Source organism: Semicossyphus pulcher, unplaced genomic scaffold (genome assembly GCF_022749685.1).
Source record: "Semicossyphus pulcher isolate SPU_LCO1_2020_fin unplaced genomic scaffold, fSemPul1.0.p SCAF_14, whole genome shotgun sequence".
Lineage (NCBI taxonomy): Eukaryota > Metazoa > Chordata > Actinopteri > Labriformes > Labridae > Semicossyphus > Semicossyphus pulcher.
The window spans coordinates 29,259,454-29,285,401 of NW_027211648.1; the positions used below are offsets into that span (position 1 = coordinate 29,259,454).

The 25,948-nt window shown below is 43.2% G+C and overlaps 1 protein-coding gene across 1 annotated transcript in view; it reads left to right on the top strand.

Moving 5' to 3' along the window:
• The window catches only part of LOC138591653 (neurexin-3a-like), a 97,402-nt gene that overhangs the window by 13,893 nt on the left and 57,561 nt on the right, over window positions 1-25,948 (top strand). The window contains 3 exon segments of the mRNA XM_069662306.1: window positions 7,810-8,103; window positions 8,342-8,489; window positions 8,718-9,101. Of these exon segments, the coding sequence (XP_069518407.1) occupies window positions 7,810-8,103; window positions 8,342-8,489; window positions 8,718-9,101 (826 nt within the window).

Consider the following 25,948-nt stretch of genomic DNA (forward strand, 5'->3'; position numbering starts at 1 on the left):
AATAAATGCTGATCGTGTCTTTTTCCATTGCCAGTGAAGTATCCTCCTGTCGGTCTCTTTCTGCTGCGTCACCGTCTGACATCACAAACAGCATAGAAGCCAGTTACGGTGGTTAGGTCTTTATTGTATTTATCATTCAGTCTGTTTATCAAACTCCAGAATTTGAAGCTGAGATGACAAGGAGTCGCAGAAGTTACTGATGGAGCATAGCATTGCGCCGAAAAGGGGGCGGAGATTAGCGTGTCGACCCAGGTTTTGTGTTCCCATCAATGCCGATCGGAGCCGAGGCAATAATTACCCGGGTCTTCTGCAGAGTCATTTGATCCGGGTCTGAATGCAGATAGTAACCTTTCCCACTAAGCAAAAAAGCTGTGTGTTAGTGGGTTTTTTGACCAGTAGGAAAGGGGCTTGAGAAAAAGAGGATTTTTTTTACTGTAAATTATGCTAAGCTACTCCACAGGTATCACAGAGTGAAATATGAAGCTTGAAATGAACATGATACCCCCTTTAAAGAAAGGACCAGTTCAGAGATAGAGTGTGTGCTAACGAATGAGATGCTTCCTCTTCACCAGAAACAGTTGTTACATCGCTCTTTCTGAAGCCACCAGACTCCATTGACAAAAACAGTAATTTTACCTTGCAGCACTATTGTGTTACTGTTCTCACCTACCTCACTTCCTGTAGTTAACTTCCTCGCTTCTCCTTTCCTGATCATTGGTTGCTCTCTTTGTCGCTCCGTATTAGCCTAAATTAATTCACCTGGTTCCCCTTGTTTAAGACTCCTCCTCGTCCTCCTTGCACTCCTTCACCTTCACATGGGGAGGTAGTTCAGTATGGTCAGGTGTTTCTACCTACTTTTAGTTCTTCTTTGTCAGTATTTTCTTTAACTGATTATTGATTCTAATTTGATTTAAAGTTCCAATATTGCGTTCCTTGTCTTTCAGATGATGTGACATATCCTGTGTGTTTTTCTCCTCTTTATTAAATATAATTTCAGATCCTTTAAACAAGTTTATTTTGATCAAATCAAGAAGTGTCATGCCCGATTTATGCATTCTGACCCGACGCCTTTGATGATAGTAACCTTCAAATTCTGAACCTCCTACTCAACTATTGTGTTAGCTGTACTAACCAATTAAAACACCAAAGTCAACCAATCAAGGCAGCGGTAGACCTGCAACTTCAATAGAGTGATATAGTATTTCTTTCAAGCATCTAACTCTTTGAGAAAGTAGGTTTATCTTTGTGGGGATCCTTTCTGTAACGTGATCAGACCACTGACTCGTGTCTCCTCCTCCTCTTGTTGTACTAAAGTGAAGCTAAAACCCCCCCGGAGTGGGCGCTGCCATCTTGCTCATTTGTATCCAGAGTGTGTGCAGTAGAGATCAGCTGGTGGAGCCGCAGTACTGACGTCCCGCCCCTTCCTCTACCCGACACACACCTTTACCTTGTGTCGTTGGCGTGTTGGAGCCCTCAGGTGTCCTTGCCGTGTTGGAGCCCTCAGGTGTCCTTGGCGTGTGGGAGCCCTCAGGTGGGCTCAGTCTGCAGCAGAACAGCTTCTTGTGTCGGTCTGAGGCAGATATTCACGCTTATGGAAAGTTCAATGACTGTAGTGTTAGTGTTAGTTACGTCTCCTCTCGCCGTTCCTCCTCTACTCTGCTACTCGGGAACAGAACGCTGCAGTCGCCCCATTTGTCAACAGAACTGTCAATCATGAGGCCACACCCCCTTTTTATAGCATCAAATAACTAATAAAAAGTAAACTTGTCAGAAAAATTAACACTTGGACATAAATCAGCATGATAAGAACTAACTATAATGACAGAAACCATGTTTGTATTTAGATTTTATAGTTTGACTCATGTCCCATCTGTTATCATGGAGGAGGCGGGCTTTATGACCTATTAATCAGCCAGTCAGCAGGGGGCGATAGAGAGGGTTTAGCTTCACTCTTAGGGAGCTGTCATGTCGGCCATCTTTACTTTATCACTTCCTCAAAAGTCAGTTTGCTACAGGGGACAAGTGAACCTCTGCGTACCCTCTGTCCTGTTCATTAGTCAGAAGATGCTGTCACTTTAATTTAGACTCTTATTTTGAAGGAGAGTGTGCTGGAGTTGCTAAAGAAGTGTTTCTGCTCAGTCACAGCCGAAGAAGGAACCTGTGTTTCTTGTGGAGAGGAGGGGGGAAAAGATGGATGGAGGGAGCGAGAGGAGGATGGATGTAACAGAAAGAAACGAAAAGGCAACAAAGAAAGAGAGTGAGAGGAGAGGAAAAGACAATTTTCCATCCAGTCCCCGAGCACCTTAAGGGATGAGTTGATTTACTGTCAAATCTGCAGCTGGATTATCGATAATCTCAGCCAGGCCCCTCAATCTACCCACTCAGCCATCGCAGCACTGTCAGACAGAACCCTGGGCGAGGAGGGGGAGCGCAGACATTAATATAAAGGAGAGTGAAATGGAGGAGAGGGTGTGTTTGTTTTGTGTACGTATGTGCCCGAAATATAGCCAGACAGAGGCTGTTTTTCTGCCCGGAGAATTAGAGGGAAAAAAGGCCTTCAATTTTCCACTTGAGCAGATTTCAATTTACACACACATCCCCCTCCGTGACTCCATCCTCCCGCTGTTATTGATAGCATTTAGAGCTGCTGTGATAAAAGATTGGCCACTTAGTCTTCTTCATTCATTTGTTTTCCGTCATTGGCAGGACGTTCGCTCATGCAGGAGACTGTGTGTGTTACACAGCAGCTTTATGGCCCGGGATGGAGGCTGTGTGTGAACGCAGCGCAGGCAGATGTGACGAGAGGCTGGGTGGATCGTCAGCCGGCTGCAGGAGCAGGAAGATGGAGGCTGATACTCACGCACATACGTTGTGTCATAGAGCAGCCGCGTCATGACGTGTTTTAAAGTAGATTGAAGAGACGCCATCGAACCCGTACAAACACCTTTAGACTCTGAGAGGGACTGTTTCTAATTTGCCCTTTTTTACGAGTATATAATAAATAATATTAATGTATTATTGATATTATTATAAACTAGTCCTGGTTTAACTTTCTGTAATAAGGCTCAACTCAACACTTCACTAATGTCCCAATACACTCAAGTGCTGCTCATCATTTACATGAGCAGAATAATCGAGTCATTCAACAGAAGGACATTTAAAAAAGATAATCAAATAGTTTCAGTCATTTATTAATTGAAAATGAAAAACATTCTTAACCTTCTTAAAGGTTCCTCGAATGTGAAGGCCTTCAGATTCTTTTCTACTTGACAAACATTTTAAATTGAATATATTTCAGGCTGCCGATCTGCAGGGTCATGTCCCCCTAATATATGAAATGTGAAAATTTGTCTCCAACAACATTTGTAAATAACCAGAATTTTTAAAAAGTTCTTCATGTTGGTGCACACGTCAAAGTGTGCACGCGGGTCGCTAACATGTCAACAAGAAAACTGGCGCCGTCACTGTTGCAGAGTTTCTTTTCTGCTGTTGTTGATGAACAGGTCGCTGTTTGTCGGTGTAACAGTCTGGAGGATGATCTCTGTCAGTTGTCTGCTGTTAAAACCCTAAACTCTCCATATGAAAGCAGAATCTGTCAGCGAGGTTCTGCTTTCTGTTACTTTCAAAAGTAACTCGTTCCTGTGTTACCTCCTGAGAAAAGTAACATGTTAGATTTCTTATGTGTTACCAAAAAATAAACTCCCTCTGCGACTCGTTCCACATGTGTTATATTGTCAGGACGGCGTGTAGCCTGCTGTACGTCTACCTCTGAATGTATCGACTGTATACCGTCATTGCATCGCCTCGTTTACGGCCCATAATCAGTAACTCTGCAGCCTAATAACAGGAATGACAGACGCAGGTTAACCTTTACAGCTCTTTATTATGCTAACAGTCTGACAGTGAACCGGGCAGAGGCATACAGTGTTAGGCAACAACACAACACAGGCTCTTAGTCCCACCAGTGTTGTGGAGCTGTGTTTAGCTGCAGATGCTTCTTCACGTTTGAAGTCGAGCTCTTCACAGCTGACGAGCACTTCTCCTCCAGACACAGCTTACATTTCACCGTCATGTTGTTCTCGTCCCTTTCGCCCAAACATTCAGAATAATGTGAATATTTACACAAAGTAAACGCTGTCCTCTCTGACAGCTTGCTAGCTGAGTTAGCTAGCTACACATGCGCACTGACACAGCTGTGTTTACCTTCTGCTGGTACGCAGCGACCTGCCAAGAAGGAGGAGAGAAACAGAAACAGAGCTTCAGGGAGTTTCTGTTTCTGTGGAGACAAAAGGAAAAGAGAAATACGGTGATTTATTTTCCAGTAACAGATTACTGTTTATGAAAAAGTAACTAAATCATTTCTTGAACTGCAGAAGTAACACGTTACTCGTTAGAACAAAAAAGGTAATCGGAGTACTCTGGTTGCATGATGGAAAGGCTGAACTCATTGGCCAAAATGTAATCCTGGAACCAATCAGTTATGATCTGATGACGATAGATATTTATTAATCATTATAAACAGTTATCTGCATATGAGTGCAGTTAACAATCCGGTCGTGGAGGTTAGAGGTTAAATCGACATCAGCTTGGGTTAAAAGATTTCACATAATCAGACTGAATACGACAGCAGAGTTCATGACAGCTTCCCAGAAGTGTAAAAATATCTTCATCCCCCGGTGGCTTAAAGACATCTGAAAATGTTTGATAGCCACTTAAACTCTGAAACATTTTGAACGCTGACGAAATGATCAAAGATTTACCTCAGCAGTTGTTTTATTTCATGTATTGATTATTCTTATTCAAGTCTTTCCTCTGTGTTGATAGATAAATAGATCTGTATATTAATGTGAAGTTAACATTATAACAAGGTGTTTGTAACATGACTCCTCAGTGAGAACATCAAAAACAAGGTTCCTCAGTAGATTTGTCGTTTGGGTGATCGTACCATCTGTTTGATGTGGACTAATTTCTGTTAAATCTCTTAATAAATTCATCTCCTCTGCAGCCGTGTTTACCCCAGACTGCACAGCAGTTCTTAATGTCACATTTAGAGAGTCTTCAGCCGGCAGGGTCTAATATTAATGTCAAGAAAAAGCAGAACATTAAATCAGACTTTAGAATATTTAATACATTAAAGATGTGTTGTAGAAAACGAGCGTGTGCAGGATTACACAGATATCCAGCAGCTACGATCCAGCCCCAGCCTGAGTAAGCTGATGAACTCACTAACACACAGGTAAGCATCACACCTGACAGCACAGGGAGTAAACAGAGGAGGATCTTCATGCTCCTAAACAACAGGTGGAGACTCCGAAGGTCCTGCTTTCATCCTGCAGTGATTTCCCCTCTTTTCATGCAGCTGCTCTGACCTCCGTCCCTCTCTGTGCGCTCCGCTCGGCCCCTCGCTCCAGGGTTTAGACCCCGTTAATGGACAGAAGAACAAAACAAGATGTTCCTATTAACCCATACTTTGGGTCTCTAGCAGCCTGGGATTATATTACACCCTGTTTAATGCTTTCATTGCTTTCACTTAACCATTTAACTCCTTGGTGTTCCTTAAACTGTTTGTTACTCCGCTGTGCTAACATTAGCCGTGTCAGGAGCTTTGTGTTTGCAGGTTGGGTTGTCTGTTAGTCTGTCTGTCCTGTTTCTGTGAACGTGATATCTCAAGAATGTCTAGATGAAATAACTCGACGTAAAGATTTTCATGTAAATAAATGTCTGTTAAGTCTCTATCTATCTCTGAATGAGGAAACACAATGGTGACTGAGCCGATGGCCCACTGATGAAAGCCTTTGCATTTGCAGTATATAGTATTATAATGGTCTGGGTGTCTGTGGCGGCGCCCAGTTAGTGACGCGTTTTCCATCAGCCAGCAGTGGTTGGTCTGCCAGAGAGGGTAGGCGGAGCTAAGCGGCTGCTTTTCCGCTCTCTGCAAGTGTTGCGAGTAAACAGTAATCTACTATGGCTGAACAAACAAAGAAAAGGTGGATGACTACAGATACAACTTCAACAAGAAGTGAAAATCCAAAGAAGAAGAAACAAACTCGACGCTCAGATGAAGCAAACAGTCTAAAAAAGGAAAGCGACCGTCAGCCAGGAAAATCAAGAGTTACAACCGGAGCCAACCGTGGACGTCTGGTTAAACTGGGAAGTTTTCTCCCACAATAACCGTTTATCATCATTAAAGGCGCCAAAGAAAACAAAACTAAAATCTTTGAGATTGAATCTTTACGAGGAACTGATTAAATTTAGGTGATCAAAGGTCAAGGTCACTATATGAGCTCACATCCATTTATTGTGATTGTGATATGTGGTTGTACCAAGTCTTTCTTTTACTTGTGTGATATCCGGTATTCCTAACCTTGGATGATCCAGCCTGGACTCTCCCATCGATACTTCAACCTTATTTGTAACCATAGGGCGTGTCACCGTTTCCCGTTACTACGAGAATTGCGTTAAATAAATAAATTCCACGCCTGTTCTTAGTTTCCAACCAAACCCGCTTTGCGTGGATGCCGTCATTTTTTCAAGCTGCCGCTTTGGGACAAAATCACCTGTATGGCTGGCTCGGTTCAGGCGGGTCTGCACACGCCAGTTACAGGAATGCATTTCTTGTATTTTGACAGACAGATTAGAAGAACAGTGGAGGAAAATATCATGGATTTTTTAGTTCGTCAACGTCTCGTCTTCATCGTGGAAAAAAGGTCGTTGATGAACATTTATCGTCATAATTTCCCTTAACGAAATTAAAACTGCTCTGGAGGGAATTTTATTACATCTGGTTTATCTTTATTAGTGGACAGTCTGCCCTCACTCTACCCCTCGCTCACCTGTCTGTTCTGCTGAGGTGAGAAGGGTGCCACACATGCTCTGCAGGGAAACACACAGAGAGAGACTCTGGAATCGTGTCTGTGCTATACATGATTTTGGTGCAGCCTCTCCTGTTTAAAGTAGGCCTACTGGTTTTTAGTATATTAGATTATATACAGCATAGTCACAGCCACAGTTAGTGTCATTCTGTAGGAAACACTGATGGATGTAAACTTCAGCTTGACTGGTTGGCGGAGGCAGAACTATGAGGCAGTTGCTCTCTTTTCGTCATGAAGTCAATAAATGATAAAAAGCATGTGTTGGTCTGCTGGTGCCTCCACGACGCACGTGGCTGCTGCTGGTTTTAGAGCAGAGTTGGGGAATAAAATGAGAAACTACAGGAGGTAATTTCCACCACTGCTGACATGCCTGTCTATACATTTTAAAGTGCTAGATATACTTATATATAATTACTTTCATTCCTTTTTCCTACCCTACCCTGCATTAGAATATAATCACACATTCAGAGAAAGTTTCATCAGGTGCTGATTTGTAGATTAAAGACCTGTCCGTCTGTTTGGGGAGACGGAAAGTTCCAGTTGTGCCTTTGTAGTTTGATAATGAGGTAAACTTCTGTAGCCCTGGGACTGACTGGTGATCAGTCCAGGTGTAACCCCGCCTCTCGCCCAATGACAGCTGGGATAGGCTCCAGCGACCCTGAACAGGATCAGCGGGATAGATGAGGGACGGAACGTGTACGTGTTAATATTTTAAGGAGAGCACTTCCTTCAAAGCTTGATTCCTCTTTCCGTTTTCATGCAGACAATGGAATAAAAAACTCCTCAGACGTGCGTTGTGTTGAGTTTTAAATCTAGAATTTCTTGTTTAACAAGAAAAAATTTGGTTTGCTTTTCTTTATTCCCTGCTACCTTATTTTGATTGTTTTGGTTATAGGACTAGAAGACTAACCACGATGCTCTCCTTGTCCTTTCACAGGTGGTGTATAAGAACAATGACATCCGCCTCGAGTTGTCCCGTCTTGCTCGAATCGTCGACCCGAAGATGAAAATCCAGGGCGAGGTGTCCTACAAGTGTGAGAATGTGGCCACGCTGGACCCCATCTCCTTCGAGACTCCCGAGGCCTACATCAGCCTCCCCAAGTGGAACACCAAGCGGATGGGATCCATCTCGTTCGATTTCCGCACCACCGAGCCAAACGGCCTCATCCTCTTCACCCACGGCAAACCTCAGGAGCGCAAAGACGCCGCCCGCAGCCAGAAGAACACAAAGGTCAGTCCTTAATCCACAGATCAATCCTTCATTTCAACTCTGCCTTAAGGAATGATTTTCCATTGATCTCTGCCGAGGCCAAAGGCGAGTGGACTTCCTGTTTGGAAGGTCTGATGGTCTCTGATGTCTTTAAGCGAGCCTTTTCATTGGTCCCTGACTCTGATCTAGTCTTTTTTAACAATTACAATGCATGTAACTTTTAGCATTTGATTAAGTGTTAATCTTCGTCCTTGTGCAGGTGGATTTCTTTGCGGTGGAGCTGCTGGACGGCAGCCTGTACCTGCTGTTGGACATGGGCTCAGGGACGATCAAGGTGAAGGCCACACAGACGAAGGTCAACGACGGTGCCTGGTACCACGTGGACATCCAGAGAGACGGACGCTCAGGTCAGTGCTGCTGGTGAAGCTAATGAAACAATCAGGTGTACAGGATATATAAATGACTTTATAAACCTTCTTACTACAATGCCTTTAAAATACGTCTCTGCAAATACTGTCTGTACAACAAACTTAATGAAGCAATAAAAGCTTTATTGAGTGTTTATAGTCACACTAAAACATATTTCAACTTGAATGCGACAAATCTGATCTCTACTCCATCCTCCCCCTTCACAGGCACCATCTCAGTAAACAGCAGACGGACGCCGTTCACAGCCAGCGGTGAGAGCGAGATCCTCGACCTGGAGGGCGACATGTACCTGGGGGGGCTTCCCAACGACCGCACCAACCTCATCCTGCCCACCGAGCTCTGGACGGCGATGCTCAACTACGGCTACGTGGGCTGCATCCGCGACCTCTTCATCGACGGGCGGAGCAAGGACATCCGGCAGATCGCTGAGGCACAAAACGGCGCGGGCATCAAACCCTCGTGCAACAAGCAGCCTGGCAAGCAGTGCGAGAGCTACCCGTGCAAGAACCGAGGCGTCTGCAAAGAAGGCTGGAATCGATTCATATGTGACTGCACAGGCACCGGATTCTGGTCCCGCACCTGTGAGAGAGGTACGTGTGTGTGAACAGATGCTTTGTTCTCTTGCATTAGAAGTTACTGATTCTGCGTCCAAGGCAGAGGCAACAGAGTTAAGACAGTTCAGACGGCAGCAAGACGAGTCAAAACAATGTGCCGGCCTGCAGTGTTTACACCAATGTGAGCAATCATCTCGAGAGCAACGACCCTTTGCACTCTGATCTTACTGGTGGCTTTTCAGGCTTATTTTTGTCGCTGGATATTTTGTAACCTTTTAAAATATAAAGGCTAACGAGACTGAATTATTTGCAAGACTCGCATTTCTGGTACTGATGTACGACGGTGTATTATACAAAACTTGGGGTTGTTTGTTGTAGAAGCCTCCATCCAAACAACAAAACGACTGAAACCACTGATTTAAAGTAGTTTTCTTTCTGTTTTGTCTGTCATGCAGGTTTGTTTCCTTTCCGTAGCCGCCATGAGGTCGTAGGGTAACTTCCATGTGTGATGGTAACCTTGCCCCGTGTGTTTTTGCAGCAGAGGTTCGCTCAGTCTTTCTCCTCTATGAAGTCTGCTTCTTGTGTGCAGAGAAAACAGGCTAAATCTGCTCTGAGCTCCGTGCCATGCACGTCTGTGTAAGCCTCAGAGCCAACAGGGCAGACAAGAGAGACAGGTGAATTGAGGGAGGAGGCTGTGAACCCCGATATACTTTGAGGGGGTTTGTGGATCATATAGGTTCCTATGAACACGATTTTAGTAGTTTTTGTTTCTCGTAAATTTATGATTTTTTTCTGGCGAATTTACAACTTTAATCTTGTAACTTTTAGAGTTTTTTCTCGGTATACCACTCTTCTCCTCCGGCTCCGTTTTTTGGCCCTAATATGCGATCGTACTGATGAAACCACAAACACATAAAATAAAAACCCAGATCGTGTAGGTGGCAAAAGATACAATACAGCCTCGGGTCAGGTTAGCCTCTGCTGTGTGATGTGTACTGCTGAGCTAACAGTGAGCGACCTTGTCTTCACTTGCGTCCTGAGATTGACAGAAAGAAACTCTAATCCGTCAAGTGCTTATTAGCATGTTTCCTTTTTACACGTGAGACTTGCTGGCATCTTGTACCTCCAAGGAGCGCCCTCCTCCAGAGCCAAAGTGTTTTACAGAGCACAGATCCTGTTTTGTTCTTGACAGATGTCTTAACCTGCTCCCAGCTGCTTTCGAGACCCTAAAGGTGCCATTTGGAGCTGCTTTCAAAATACATTCAGCCTCATGCAAGAGCCACTTTTCAAATACATATATTAATAGCAGTTCACAGTTTTGCTTGGTTTTGTCTTCAGCTCGAGTTCTGGACAAACATCAGGGGAGCTGTGTGAAAACTGCTGAATGCTTTCGTAAGTGAAAAGAGCCGGGGAACATACTGTATGTAGAGTTCTGTGATTGTACGAGGGAGGGAATGACTTGAGAGGATAAAAGCCCTGCGTCTAAAGGTCAGAAAGCATTACAGTCGTGTTGTTTAGTCAGCTTTAGTCATGGCACTTTGTTCTTTTTTCACTGTGAAGAGGTCCGGCTGTGTCGAGGTAAAGTTTAAAATGTCTGAGCTAAGCAGGGAGGTTTTAGAGCTTAGAACAGACGTCTAACTTTGCTCTTTGCAAGTACGATGCTTACAGACCTGAGAGCCTGCGCTGCCGGATCTCACGTTTCTTTAATGATTGAAACACGTTTGGTGTTAACAAATCAGAGGGCTGTTTACCCGCTGGAAGAGCCAATCAGAGCTGTGTAAACAGAACAATGAACGGGGACCTCATAGTCGTGGACCAGAACCAGAGAAATGGTGAGAAACAGGGCAACTCGTAGGGATGAGATCTGAATAAGAACACATCGTGCACGATTAAGAAAAATGAAATTACAGATTTTATTCAGACTCCAAATTAAAGCTAGAACAGAACGTAGATTCAGTCTGATTCTCAGGAATTAAATGACAAGGGCCAAATGTATAATATGCTCACTTAGCTTAACAACTAAGGAGGCTAAACATCCATCCATTATCTGCATCGCTTATCCTGTTCAGAAACTTCCTGAGTAACTTCTTCTCCATAGCCTGTGGCTGTGTCTGCAGACTTAGAAGGACACAGTCTGTGTAGACGCTGAAGCCGAACTGAAATGAGCTGGTCTGGTCTACGAAGGGTTTCCTGTTTGCGTCACCAGCTGTTCACACCCTTAACCTTGCATCACTCAACGCTGCTCCTGTCACCTAGCAACAGGTAGCTAGCTGGCTAACTAGCTATCATAACTAACGTCACGTAACTTAACCTATTATTAACTGATGATTTATTTCAAGGCCCCTTTCATTTTTTAACCAAAAACTTTTACTTTTAAAGTTTATTCCTGTGGAAGCAAATCTGACATTCTAAAGCCTTTGAATTTCAAGCACTGAATTTTCTTGCCTTGAAATTATGTGTCTGAATGTTTTGCCTCTGAATTCAACTTTTATAACTTTCAATAAATCATTTTCACCTTTATTTTTCAGTGTTCAAAAATTCAAGCTATAAAAAATCAGGTGCTCATATTCGGTGGGCGAAATTCAGATCCCAAAATACGAGTTAAAAAAAATCAGATGCAACATCCGGGATACCGAGGAAGAGCAATCGAACCAACATCCAGCCAATCAGGTTACGCTCCGTTGGTCATGTGTGGCATGGCTTAGTCCAGGAAGGAAACGACTTGACAACTTCGCTGCTTTATCTCAATAATTAATCGGTGTCTTTTGAGAAATTGTGAGACATACATTTTTCTGTTGACAACATCACATGACAATAGTGAACCGTACACTCGCCATGCCGCTGATCGCTACAAACGTGTTGTCTCTGCTTATGCTTTCTTAAAATAACGTTACGCCACAGAAGCATCGAATGATTACAGGGGATAGTCAAATCGGTAAACGCATCAGAATAATTAAAACTCCCTACATATAAAATATGAGCCGATGCTATGAGTGCTTGAAATTCGAAGGCTTGAATTCAGAGGCAAAAAATTCAGACACATGATTTCAATGCAAGAAAATTCAATGCTTGAAATTCGAAAGCTTTAAAATGTCAAAATCTGGTGGGACAGATTTGCTTCCATATATCCCTCGGACGCTTGAGAGTCCGCCGTCTCGTTTGAATTGGCGCACAATGAATCCCGGGATATGTCGGGCCACAAAGGATGCACCTGATGGATCCTTTATTGTCTGCTTCCGTCCTTCTAGTTTACCGTACGAACACGGCGATGCCACATGGCAGACTGTGGATGAACTCTGCTCCATCTGTAGATATTAACAAACATGCTTATTAATATTAAACCCATTCTGCCACTGGAGTGCCCTTAATCTTTTGCACTGGTCCTTTAACACCTCGTTCTACACAGTGAGAGAGTGAAATCTATATTGTGCTCTAAAAATTGTCCTGTATACAACTTCTCTCAGTCACAGCGGTCGGGTTGGTTGATTTTATGGTCGTTGTTTTTTTAAAAGGGATAAAAGAGGAGGAGGAGGGGATTAGATTTTGTTTTTACTGTTGCTTGTGATCTTTCCTTTGGCAAATAAATTTCCCGTGGGCGAAACTTCCCCCCTAAAAACACAGATGTGGCTCAGGCTTTCCGCTGATGCAAGGAGCAGGTTAGGAAATTATCTGATGTTAGCTCACATGCTCCTTTAGCATTGGTGCTATGGTACTTTGTTTGGTACTGAGCAATCCTTTTGCAGCAGCTGCAGCAACTAGACCTGGTTTAACTGACGGATCATAAGTTGTGACCGGACATACAAGGTCACATAACACATCCAGACGTCTGGAGCCTCCTCTCACAGGATTACCCTAAACTCTGCCAGTGACCAAGCACATTTTGCCCCCCTTTCTTTACTCTGACCACATTGTGCACTAAGTATATACATTGTCATCTAAAGACAATTAGATAATTAAGTTGTGAAAATAGTTTCCTGCAGGGATGATAAGATACCCCATAAGACCGGGTCTTAATACGGGAGGAGGTAGCAGGAGCATAAACTCAAATCTGCCCAACCTATCGAAGAGAGGTGTCCAGGTTTAGTTTTAGAGTACTTACCTGTTATGTTTTTGTTGTCTTATCACAGTTACCATGGTGGGTTTTTCTCATCTACTTAAAGAGAGAAACAGGATCAAAGATGGAGGGAAGGGGACGCTGAGTTACTTGAAGGGAACACGATAAAACAGAGGGGACGGGATAAGAGTGAGCTTTTTTTCTACAGCCAAAGCTAGTCATGTCCTTATTTGTGAGGAGTCCAAATCCATTATCTTCTACTGCCAGCAAGGCAGCCTACCGGACGGACACACACACACACACACACACACACACAGCTTGGTCAGTGGTCCTAAGCTTCAAAATATGCCAAACAAGGTGCCCGTCTGCGGTTCTTGCCAAGCACGTCTCTGCAGCCGAGCAGTAATAAATATGCAGAGTCCAGTTTGACTTTCGTTTAAAGCTTTTTAACAAACGTTTCACATGTTGTGTGTTCGGGCAGCAGCAGTAATTAACACGTGGTTTATTTTGTAGAACACTAACAGTTGGGTTCGGCTGAAGCACCAGACCTGCTTGGTTAATTGTAAACAGATCAGGCTTTGGGTTTAGTAATTAGTAACCGGTGCGGTAGCTGGCAGCCTACGGTAACGTTGATTGTTGTGAGAGTGGCGGCTGTAATGGCGATCATGACGGTGCATGTCCGGGACGAAGCAACAATCAAGCACTGCAGCATATTCTGAATAGGAGACGCTGGAGCGGCTCGGACCTGGAAACAGTTTATGCGGAGGTGTGACATCACCACTTAACAACTGACAACTATAGCTAGATTATACCGTATCACAATAACATACCTCTCTGCACTTTACTGGTATATTAGACGCACCGGTTTATAGGACGCAGCCCACTTTTTAGATGAAAAAAAATGTATTAAAAGATCTTCTTGTACACCAAATTTTACGGTAATTCACCCGAGGTTCTTTCGTCGTAAAGGAACTTTTGCAACCTTCATACTCCTGACCTCAATGGCAAATCAAAATATTAAGAGGACATTTTAAAGAGTTGGTCCGCTGTTCCAAGCTACTGTTCTTGGTGAGTTGGGAGTTACAATGGGATGAAAATGTTTCAACACATTCCAAAGACAAAGAGACTAAACTTGTAAGCAGAACCCTTTATAGTAACGTTACGGAACACTTGGACATAAATCAGCATTATAAGAACTAACTATAATGACAGAAACCATGTTTGAGAAAAATGTATTTGACGTGTATTTTGATTTTATAGTTTGACTCATGTCCCATCTGTTAACATGGAGGAGGCGGGCTTTATGACCTATACTGCAGCCAGTCAGCAGGGGGCGATAGAGAGGGTTTGGCTTCACTTTTAGTCAGGAAAAATGGTGACTGGCTCCCCATTGAAACGACACGGCGCAGTACCTCGACACAGTCCTTGCAGTAATGTAGTCTGGCAACGGTGACACCAGGTTTCCAACCAGGTTTCTTTGGGCCCGGTCTGCGGTGTGAGCGGTCGACCAGCGGCTCCTTGTCCATGCGTAGCTCCTCAGCTAGCAGCTTAGCAACCGAAGTCGTGGAGCTGGAATTCTTGAGTTGCATCTCCTCATCCTTCCATCCATATCTTCACACTTCTCTTTCAATCCAGCCATTTCTGCCTTCAACTCACTCTCTGTATTTTTTAGGGTAGCCACGCTGATAGCGCCCCCTCCACCTCCTGAATGTTCTCTTTCACCTTGTTGATCTCTGAGCTGAGCGCTGCTGTATTGTTCATTATTTCGGATTTCACCGCTTGCAACTCAGTCTTGATAAAATCACTGCTAAGATATCTGCTTTGAGTGGGAGAAGGATATATGATTTCAAACCTGTGACGTCCATGTTGATAGGGTCCGCTGTGGGTGGGCTGTTTTTACCTGGGCTCTCGGTGGCACTCCGGTCTGAGGAGGCGATGGGCCTCGTGTTGAGGGTTTCTGTATACTTAAATTTCCACAATTTTGCAGCCATTTTCGCACGTCAGCTTGCCTACACAGCTCTCAAACAGTTTTCAAAGACAGTTTACCGTTGCACAGGATGGGTTGCACTCTGCAAATCGAACTTAAAAATAGAACTTAGCGGGAGCTCACGTCAAACACATCCTACGCCATTGTGCACAAACCTCGCCATGTCGGCCATCTTTTTAAATAGTCTGTGGTTTCAACGTGAATGTACCTGTTTTTTTTTTTTAAGGCTGCAGATCCCAGACCTGCTGCAGTCTGTGCATCGTTGCAACACCCAGCTGTCTGCGAGCGAACATTCCTCTGCCCTCCTGACCAGTTTCCTGTCTTGGTGTCCAGACGGTTTATTAAAGACTGATCAGAGTTTAGAACTAATTAACACACCGCAGAACCCCCGCAAATTGCTCCGACTGCTTTTTAGCATATCAAATAACAGCTTTCCGATCGTATCTCTGCGCAGCAGTTTCTCTCTTTCTTCATCCTGTGAGCCGCTGGATGATAATTTCCGCCGAATCTAATTTTTACTTTGGGAAAGAAAAGTTGTAGGTCATCAGCGGGTCAATCTGATACAGGGTGTACATTTCACCTTGAATTATTCTGCAGGGGATATTTTACTGAAATATTGAAATATAATTATGAGGAGCCGGAGATAGTCGGGGTGCGTGATATCTTTTTCATTAATGCTATTATTCGTCTTTTTATTCTTAGTATGTGTGAACGCAGCTGCTTCATGCTACATTTCCCTTCAGGGCATCTTTAGATAATAAAGGAAATCATATGAAACACTGGTCTGATGGAGGACCGTGCTTTCAGCTGACACTTCAAGGTGTGGCCAAAAACATCACCTGAGTACTCGCTGTGTGTGTGTGTGTGTGTGTGTGTGTGTGCGCGTGTGCGTGTGCAGCCATTATATCTTGGCACCGCTGCTGCTTACTGAGTGGATGTTTACTGTTCTGCATGCTGTTATCAGCCGTTTGTCTTTGGCTCTGACTTCAGCCAATTTGTCGGGCAGAATAAAGTGCTGCAGCTCGGAGACATGACGTGTGAGGTAATGGAGTGGAGAATATATTGTGGCTTATAGAAACACAGTATATCACAGCTCTTACTGCTGGCATGAATATTCTCACCTGTAGGTCTAATTGCACTGAATTATAGAGCAGAGGAAGGTGTGGTTATAAATAATCACAGCTTTGGCTCAAACAACAGAAGTGTTAAGATAAAGAACAGTCGATAGAGTTCAGAGTATTTCTATTACTCTTTATACTGTGGAACTAAGGATTGATAACACGGACAGGTGAAGGATGTTTATTAAATTAACATTCAAAAGTTAAGGAAAATGTGAGCTACGGAAGCCTTAAGCGGACATGCATCCATACATTTTATTTACTCTGTTTTCCTGTGATAAAGAGTACCGTAAAAGCTAGCTGACGGTGGCGGCTGCACCGGCGATCATGACGGTGCATGTCTGTGACGAAGCGTTTGCAACAATCAAGTTTTCCTCACTTAAAACAGCGAGGAAACACAAAACAGCGCTGCGGCATATTAAATAGGAGACGTTGTAGCGACTTGGACCCTGAAACAGTTTAATGTGGAGATGCGACGCCACCACTTCACAACCAAGAACTTTAGCTAGATCTTAGCGCCATCATCTGGGTAAAATACACTAACACAATAACATACCTCTCTCTGCATTTTATAATGGTATATCGGTCGCACCAGTAAATAGGACGCAGCCCACTTTTTAGATGATTAAAAAATGTATTAAAAGTGCGTCTTACACACTGAATTTTATGGTAATTTCAAGTTGTTTTCTCAAGACCCGAAAACTCCAAAAAATTACCCACTGTGTCTTTTCCTAACCACATTTCCTTGACCTCGATGGAAAACATCAAGAGCTCCAGGAAAGGTGAGGAGAATTCAAAAGGAGTGAGGAAAAGACGACCGCGATACACTGGGCAGATGTGACTGATGTCTCGTGGTTCTAGCGTGTAAACATCCTAAACATGCACTTCAAACTTCTGCTGCCTGTTGAAGATTAAAATCGTATTGTTTTGTTGTTTCTGTTATTTATAATAAGATCTTATTCTATCTTTATTTGATCTTTTATCTTTTTTGTAAATTTCCAACCTCAATTCTATCCTGCTATCATGGAGAGCTAATGCTATCATGGAGAGCTAATGCTATTATGGTAGGAAAAAAATGCAATGTCTCTCTGTGCCTTTGGAGGGCGCTATCCACTACTCCAATGGGCCCTGAAAAACCAGCCAGGGCGCTCACTAAACTACACTTCCTCAATCTAGGACGCCCAGCTCCGATGTCATGTCTCGTTCAGAATCATCAGGTTTGAAATGTCGACTGCAGACCTGAAGATGTTTTAGACGATCCACCGGTATATTCTCGTTGTATTTCAGATTCTGTCCCGCTCTGAGCCGTTGCCTGCAGTGAAACAGTAGTATTTCACTCCAGCGTCTCTCGCTGGGCCGTTCCTTTCAGAGGGAGGGGCGCAATGCATGCTGGTTGTTGTAGGAATGTAGAATGGGCAAAAACACGAGCCGTTTGTACAACTTTCTCCACAGCTATGGCGTCAGTTTCAAATATTATTGCTTGTATCTATTACACTGGCTTTTTCAGGGGCGGACTGCTCCTTTAATATTCCTAGTCCACACTTGCTCTGTCTTACGATGAGCCTGTAAGTAATGTGTGTACAGCACACAAAACTGCAATCTAACACACTTCACTGTCACAGATGAATATTTATTTATGGTGGGCACATTTATGACACTAATCTGTATTATGTGACGGTAGAGATACAAATACAGGTGGAATTATTCTTTGATTAATTGGAGGTTGGAATAAAAAAGGAATAAGTTACCAAAGGTGACATTTCTCACCCTCCTCGTATTGATCAACATGAAGCACAAGTTTTATTGCATGAAAATAACTCTTTAATCCAGTCATGTAGATGTGTGTTTTCATGAACGCCACAAGGTGCGTCACTTTAAATGTTGCTGCCACAAGGAATTGTGGGTCATTATTTTCTCCTCTCGTTTCGTAAAGGATGGTCCAGTGTTTCCTAAAGGAGACAATGAAGGAAGCAAGGAAGCTCCTTTCCTTATCATTTACAGAATTCGAACTGCTCTTATCATGGCTGACACTGAAACACTTCCGGGTCGTTCCACTCAGTCAGGAACCTTCCTAACCACTTTTCGACCGCAGCCCTCGACTTATTTACCTCCTTATCTCGAGGAAACAACGCTGCACCACTGTAACGTGATAACGTTCTTCTCCAATGAAAGTGTGTTTCAAATAAAGGCCTGGTCCTCAGCATTGATAAACTGAAACAAGAAGAGATTATAGTGGACACACACACACGAGGACCAAGTATTGCAAGATAACAATGTCCCCTTATCTTAAGTTTGTGTTAAGTGTAAACCGAGTCTGGAGAGTTCATGGTTTCTGCTGCGTTCCTGACCGAACGTGTCCATGCAAGAAAAACGAAACAAAAGTGACGTGGTCAGATTTTCAGCATCTTCACACCAAACAAAGTACATAAAGGTCTCCTCCTGGGCGGTGTTAACATGGCAAGGTCAGTCCGTTAAGTGTATCAATCCTTTGGACACACTCTATTGAGACCGTCTCATGTACACGCCATTACACACACGCACACACACACAGTTACACCCAAGAAATACGACATGTCAGAGTTAATCTGACAGCTCAGCTCAGAGCTGTAATGAGAATTTAAATTGTGTATCTCTCACCGTGCTGTAATCTGACACCTTGTCAATTAGACATCAGTGCCGGCATCCCTGTGATCAAACACACACACACACACACATTTCATGTGCTGCAGAGCACGGATTGACACATGAACAGCATGTAAACACACTCATGAAGTGAGATCACACACTTGCATTGATTTTGTCTCCACATCATTGATATAAAGTATGAGGTGGATGAAGTTGTGTACAGTCCACCAGAAGAGTTTTTATCTTGAATGAACAAATTAAATAAGATAAATATCATAAACACAGCTTATTATGTTGTAAGATAATTTACTGTACAATGCCGTGTGGCCGAGTTAAATGCAAGAAAAGCTGCGGCAAAAAGAAGAAGGAGTTATTTTGTCTTTTCTGTCACATAAAAACAAGATTGTAGGAACAAAAACAACCTGTTGCATCTGTGAATGGACCGTTTGATTTACTGAATCCAGCATCGTTCACACAGGCTAGGTAGATGCCTTAAAAGGTAGAAGAAGTGCACAAACAAACCGTGACGTCACCCATTGGTTGGGTGCTTTTCAGTTATTCCTAAAATGACTCAAAATAAAAGGATAATAAAGGAGAGATTAAAGCTACCGTGAGGAACTTGCGGTTGGCGGTCATTTTTGCGCCCCCTGTGGACAAAGCCGTACGTTTTATTACTTTGCTGATCTTGTCCTGAAGTAATAATAATACAAAGATAAAATCCCCACAATAAAACACAAAACAATGTAGGAATAAAACAGGAAGACAAACAGAATAAAAGTAGAACAGCTTAAAACAATGGTTGACTAAAAGAGAAAATAAATCATTAAAACACCAAGAAAGCCTTTCGATAAAAAAAGTCTTCAAAAGTGATTTAAAGAAAGATGCTGATGTAGGAAGTTTGAGTTCCTCATGCAGGGCGTTCCACGGCTCAAACAGCAAATGCTCTGTCCCTTTTGGGCTATTGCCATGAGGACGAATAAAAATAACGATCTGAACATCCAACAGTTAAAATAATTTATGTGTTTAAACACATTTTTTTGGGGCACTGGTTTAGCTTAGCTGTTAAATCGGCGACCATATACAGAAGCTGTTGTCCTTGATGCTGCAGCCCCGGGCTCAACTCCCACCCTTGACCCTTTGTCGCGTGTCATCCCCACTCTCTCTTCACTCATTTCTGCCACTATCCACTGTCCTCTCTCTTAAATAAAGGCATAAAAATAAAATATAAAAAAGAAAAAATATAAAAATCCTCAAAAGGCTCCAATAACACAAACAGGTGAAGTTAAGCTCAGTGTCTGTGTGTCTGTGTTGACGTCTGGCAGACAGCAAGCAGTATCCGCCTGTCAATCAGGTGACCCCGCCCCTATGATATAAGGCTTAATATAATTAAAACAGGTGAGTTAGACAAAATTAACCCCCCGTACAGTTATCATGAACAATAACATTAGCTATTTATAACAAAACCGTTTTTTGTACAAGGCTGTAAACATGTTTATGTCTGCTGTAAAATTTGACATTTTCCCATCTGCTGTAATGTTATTTCTTGGCTTCATGAAGCCTCAAGTGGACACTCGAGGAACTGCAGTTTTTTGCACTTCCACATTGGCTTGGCCGCCTGGTTGTTTCATACAACCCCGCTTGAACTATCCCTTTAAGACTTAATGAAATGTCTGATTTTTGTCAGCCTCTCGACTGGCTGTGCCGACGCATGCTTCTTAGTTCTCTCTCAGCTCTTAGCACAGTTGTACATGTAGTGTTTTCTGACAAAAAAATCTCTGCTCTCTTTTAACAGCCGTGTCACTCACTGTGAATCTCGCTGTGTCTGTAGCGTGCTGTTATTCTCTTGGTCTGACACAGTCTTAGTGGCAGCGGTAAGAGGCATTAAAAATAACTGTACAGGAACAATCAGTCTTCTTCCTGATGGTCTTGTTCACTTTTGTAGGTCATATAGAGGCGTCATTTAGAGTTAGCTTCATAACCAGATCGAAGTCCTCACAGGAGCTTTAAGGTAACAAAATGACTAACTGGTAAGTGTATTTTTAAGGATTAAGATTAAGTGGAATGTATTATTAATTTGTTGTACATTTTCTTATTCTACACTCCGGCCTTCTTTAGTTTGGAGGCACTCACTTCCTGATGCAGCGTTTAGTGTCTGTTTCCTCCCCACCTCTTTCTATTTCCTCTCCTCCTGCTTTACCTTCTACAAATCCTCAAAGCAGACAGGCGGGCTGTGTCGCCCCCCTGTGGCTTCTGGGTAGAACTGCACTTGCCTATCCTTGCAGCAACAAAGGGCATTTAGAGGACACATAATGTCTCAGCATATTATTGGTCCATTTATCATATTAAGTTTGTGTGACAGCACAAATAATCACCTGTGATTGATCCCAGCGGAGTGCAGGGAAACAGCAGCCGGCTCGCTTTTCAAATGTGGATGGATGTGAGACGCCGAGCAGAGACGGGCTGTGAAAGGAGAAGAACATCAACATGTAGAGATTAGAGCAGATTTTGGAGGATCATTAAAGAAAGGAAGAGCTTAAAGCAGACTCAACACATTCGCTTTTTTCTTCTTCTCTAATGCAGTGAAATGAAGTCGTGAAATCACAGCGGATACTGTTTTTTATTGCGCTGGAGAACCAGCAGCTCTTTAAAGACTCCATGCTGACAGAGGATGTAAAAGATGAGAGTAAAGATAGACTGAGGGATGGAGGGATGGAGAGGAGGAGTACGATATGGAAGGAAAGGATAGTTTTTTTGTATAAGGTCAACAATCTGTGAGACTCAAGGTGATCTGCTTTTTGAATGCACCTGAGCAGCACCTAAATGAGCTAATACTTGATAGCATTGGGCTTTTTGTATATTAACTGGCTTTGTCATTTTCGTTTGCCACTGTGCTCTGTATGCTTCTGGCCATTTCTATACGTCCACAGACTTTTACATTAGGCTCGTTCGAGACGACTGCCGGCTCAGGCGAGAGTAGCCGATTGCAGTCGGGGGAGGAGTCATGAAGTCGGACACTACTTTGCTGCTCGCCTCATTGAGCATCTATAACACCTGCCTGTAAATTGATGTGAATAACGTCTTAATTTGCTGCTGTTGTTATTATATTTAATATTAAGTTCTCATTATATTTTATTCAGGGGTTTTGATAGTTATTTCAATATAAACGTGATTGGCAGTACTTTGATAAAAGTGTTTGGTGTCTGTCTGACGCTTCATGAAGGCTACAGGGATAGTTCGGATTTTTGGACACCAAGTTGTATGAAATATTGCCAGTAGTGTAGTGGACGCAAAGCTATCAGCTTACTCACCAAGTTTTACCCGACAAAACAACACACAGGCGATAATGATCCATTTTCAACACAAAATCATCATCCTACGATTTCATATACTGCGCCCTTTTTTGGCACTATTTTCTCTCTTGACAAATCCAGTATCACTACGCCCGATACGCACGTCACTACGCAGCAGCATTCCAGCAGAAGGGGGCGCTACAGCTAAAGAAGCGGCGGTTATTGTTTACGTCCGCCTGGCGTAGCAAAATGAATCCTCCTCCATACTACAGACTACCGCCGAACGCAGTATGCAGTATATAGCATCTAGTATGTAGTACGGCATTTTGAACACAGCCTAAGACTTAAAATCAGGTTCTTTACCTGAATTTGGTGCATCATGGGTAATTTCAGCATGTCTTTGGGAGTTGGTTGGATAGGGTGCCTCTGCACAGCGTCTCTGTTCTGGATGTCTGACTTGACACTGGAGGACGGGGAGCAGCTCGTTCTTCCTCTCGGCCTTCACACACTCATCATGCTGCACTTTGTGCTGTTTGTTCAGCTGCTTCAACAAGTTAGTCGTGTTGCTTTGTTTCATGACCTCTTTGCTGATTATTGTTTCTTCTTAACTTCACTCGGCCTAAACCTGAAACACCTCCAAACAATCGATGACGAGCCATTTCAGGGGAGCAGCCCTTTGTCTCAGACTGTCTCTGTTGTTTCCTCTGCCATTGTAAACTGCTGCTGCAAGGTAGGCGCTCATCACATGACATGCCAGCTCCCCCAATAGTGAAGCCCAAACCTCTCCATCGCCCCCTGGGGGAGGGGCTGTTAGTTTAGGGAGCATTTGATTCAATTGAGTCCGTCTGCGGCCTGCAAGACCATTCAAGCTTCTGTAACAAGGTACGCCCCCTTCTTTCTCAAAGACCCTCCTCGTCGTATAAAACACAGAATTTACATAAAAAATGAAGAATAATTTTTGACGGATCAAAACAACCTGTGACTTAAAAAAAAAAAAGTTTTTGCATATGATAGTTTATCACAACATTAAATTGATATGTTTTATATATTTGTTTACTCTATGTGCAGTGGAAATTACTCATCAAATCCTTATTTTTATTCGTATACGGTAACTAATTACTGTCAGGCAAGCAGTTTCCCATCCGCGAGGATCCTTGCATTAATGATTTCGCCCAGCTCTTCCCTCAGTGCCTGAGCCAACCGAATCGGGTTAAAGGAGCTGAAACCTGCCCGACCCTCGTTCAGTTTGAAAATAACTTTAAACTCCTCTGGCTGGTTCCCTTCCATCCTCATCATCTTTGGATTTCCCCGCTGCTTCCTCCCTTCGTCTGACTCATGCGACGAATTGCTCTTGCTCTTTCTTTTCCTGTCTTTTTTCCCCGTACTGCTTTGCCAACTCCCTCCACCCTCCACCAGTCTCCACGGTAGGTGCAACAAAACGTGTGTTTTATTAATTAATAGTCAGAAACGGCCGAACGTAAAGCAAACTCAGCGCTCTCTCGATCCCTCCACGCTGCCAGCCTGCTGCTCCGCCTTCCCGCTTTTACATCAACTTCAAAGAAAGGGGCGTTTCTCGTAACAGGGGGCGTGTCTTGTAGCAGGGGGGCGTAACTTGAATGGTCTTGCAGGCCGCAGACAACCCCATCGCGCTTGATTTGATGCGCCAAAGAGTTTTCTACGGGTGGAGCATTTCAAACGCCTTAACTTCGATCATGTTTATTTATTTAATCATCAGAAGACAAAATCCTGATCGGGATCAATGTTCGATTAATTGTGCAATCCTGACTTTACCCTTTCATAGTGTTACATCAGAACGGGAACGTACTTTCCTAGCTAATAGAAATGTGAGCTCTTTTCAGTTGCCGATCGATCTGGAAGCAGATTTTATCAGAATCAGATTTATTGCCGAGCAGGTTTACACATACAAGGAATTGGTCTTCGTGTTTTGGTGCAAAACATTTCAGCATAAATGAAAATTAAATAAACAATAAAAATATAAAAACAATATTATATAAAATATGTGCAGAAAGTGATTTATGATTTGTGGCCTGGAGCACGACGGTACATTATCCTGCTGATGACAGCGTTTGAACTTCCCGCCCTGAGCATGACTTCAAAGGAAAATGGCCTCCATGTGAATATGGTGAACGTCATTTTGGAAAATACAACATCAAAAAAATAAGTAAACAACAAACAGTGAGCAGAAACACAAACAGCAATCATGATTCACCTTTAATTAATTAATTGATTAATTAAGATAAGCTCTTGATGAAGTTTACTACTGGCTATGTTTCCTGTGATGTAATGAAGAGGCTTTGAAGTTTAAACCTTATGTAACCCATCAGTATGAATAATCTTAACTGTGCAAAAGTATTGATCAGGAAATACTGATGTTTCACAAACAATATTAAGCCAAGGGTCACGCCGTGTTCTCTGGAGCTTTCTGCAGAATCTCACGGTCGTCCTCAGTTTACTCGGTTGTTACATTTGAATTTCATCCACAGCACAAATGCATGTCATACACACACTCTTCCATGCATAGAAAGGCTCTTTGTGTGTGTGTGTGTGTGTGTATGTGTGTGTGTGTGTGTGTGTATTTGAATGTAGCACAGCGATTTCCTCTCTCTCCCCGCTATCAACACATCCACATGTCTCTGAAAGCACTCTATTTCACACTGCGGGCAGAACGAGCAGACAGTCACAGCAGGGTGGAACAGCCCATCTGAAGTAGAGAGGAGTGTGTGGACACTTTGCAGTCAGATGAGGACACAGACTAAAACGAGCCATGTGGGATGGCTAATCCGAAAACTCCTGGAGCCAAAGAAATGAGGCGTTCACTGTACGACTTCATGTTTTGGCAGGGATAAGCTGTTGTTGGCCGGGGAAGCAGCCTTTGTAATAGTAGCTCACTCTTTCTGCTTCTTCCACACTGTTGTGTTGGCTTGATTTAACATAAGTGGTGATTCACTGGTCAGTTAAAACGCTGCCAAAATGCTGCAACTGTTCTCACATTTCTCTGTGTGTTGTCACAGTCAGGTTGTCACTTTGATTGGTTGCCAAGCTTCAGAAAGGCAGTCTCACCTGATATAACTCGCATGACAGAGGGAGGGGAATAGATACATTAACGTCCTGCAGACTGAAAAAAAACACTTTTAGTGAAGACAGTGATGGACAGTAAATTATAACCCCATCCTGAGTTTATGTATGCTTTTATCTTAACATTAATTATTAAAAACCAGATGCTAAGCTAACTGCTCAGTTAGCGAGGATCTGAGCGGGTTGGCTCCCAACCCTGCAGCAAATGAGGGACCCTGAGGGACTGTGGAAACTAGGTCAATAAAAGACAGGGTGTCAAGTAAAGGCCCAAACTAAAAGATTTTCAAAATCTTACCTGAACACTACTACACCACACTGACAGATTCATTCACCAACAACCAGAGTCCGACTCTCACAGCTGCAAATCTCACTAAATCTCTCCTGGTCTTAACAAGACTTTAGAGTAAACAAACATGGCGGACAGCGGGCAGGAAGAATTGGCGGTGATAGTAGGTACTGATCCTAATTAACAGCTCATCAAACTGGACACTGGTCAGCCTCAAGAAGAACATAGGCATTTGCATGTTTTCCCCTTGCATGTGTGGGTTCCCTCCGGGTACTCCAGCTTCCTCCTACTCTCCAAAGACATGCTCATTAGGTACATTGGTGAATCTAAAGTTGCCTGTAGGTGTGAATGTGAGCATGAAAGGTTGCCTATGTGTAAGCCCTGGTTGTACTCCGCCTCTCGCCCAATGACAGCTGGGAATGGCTCC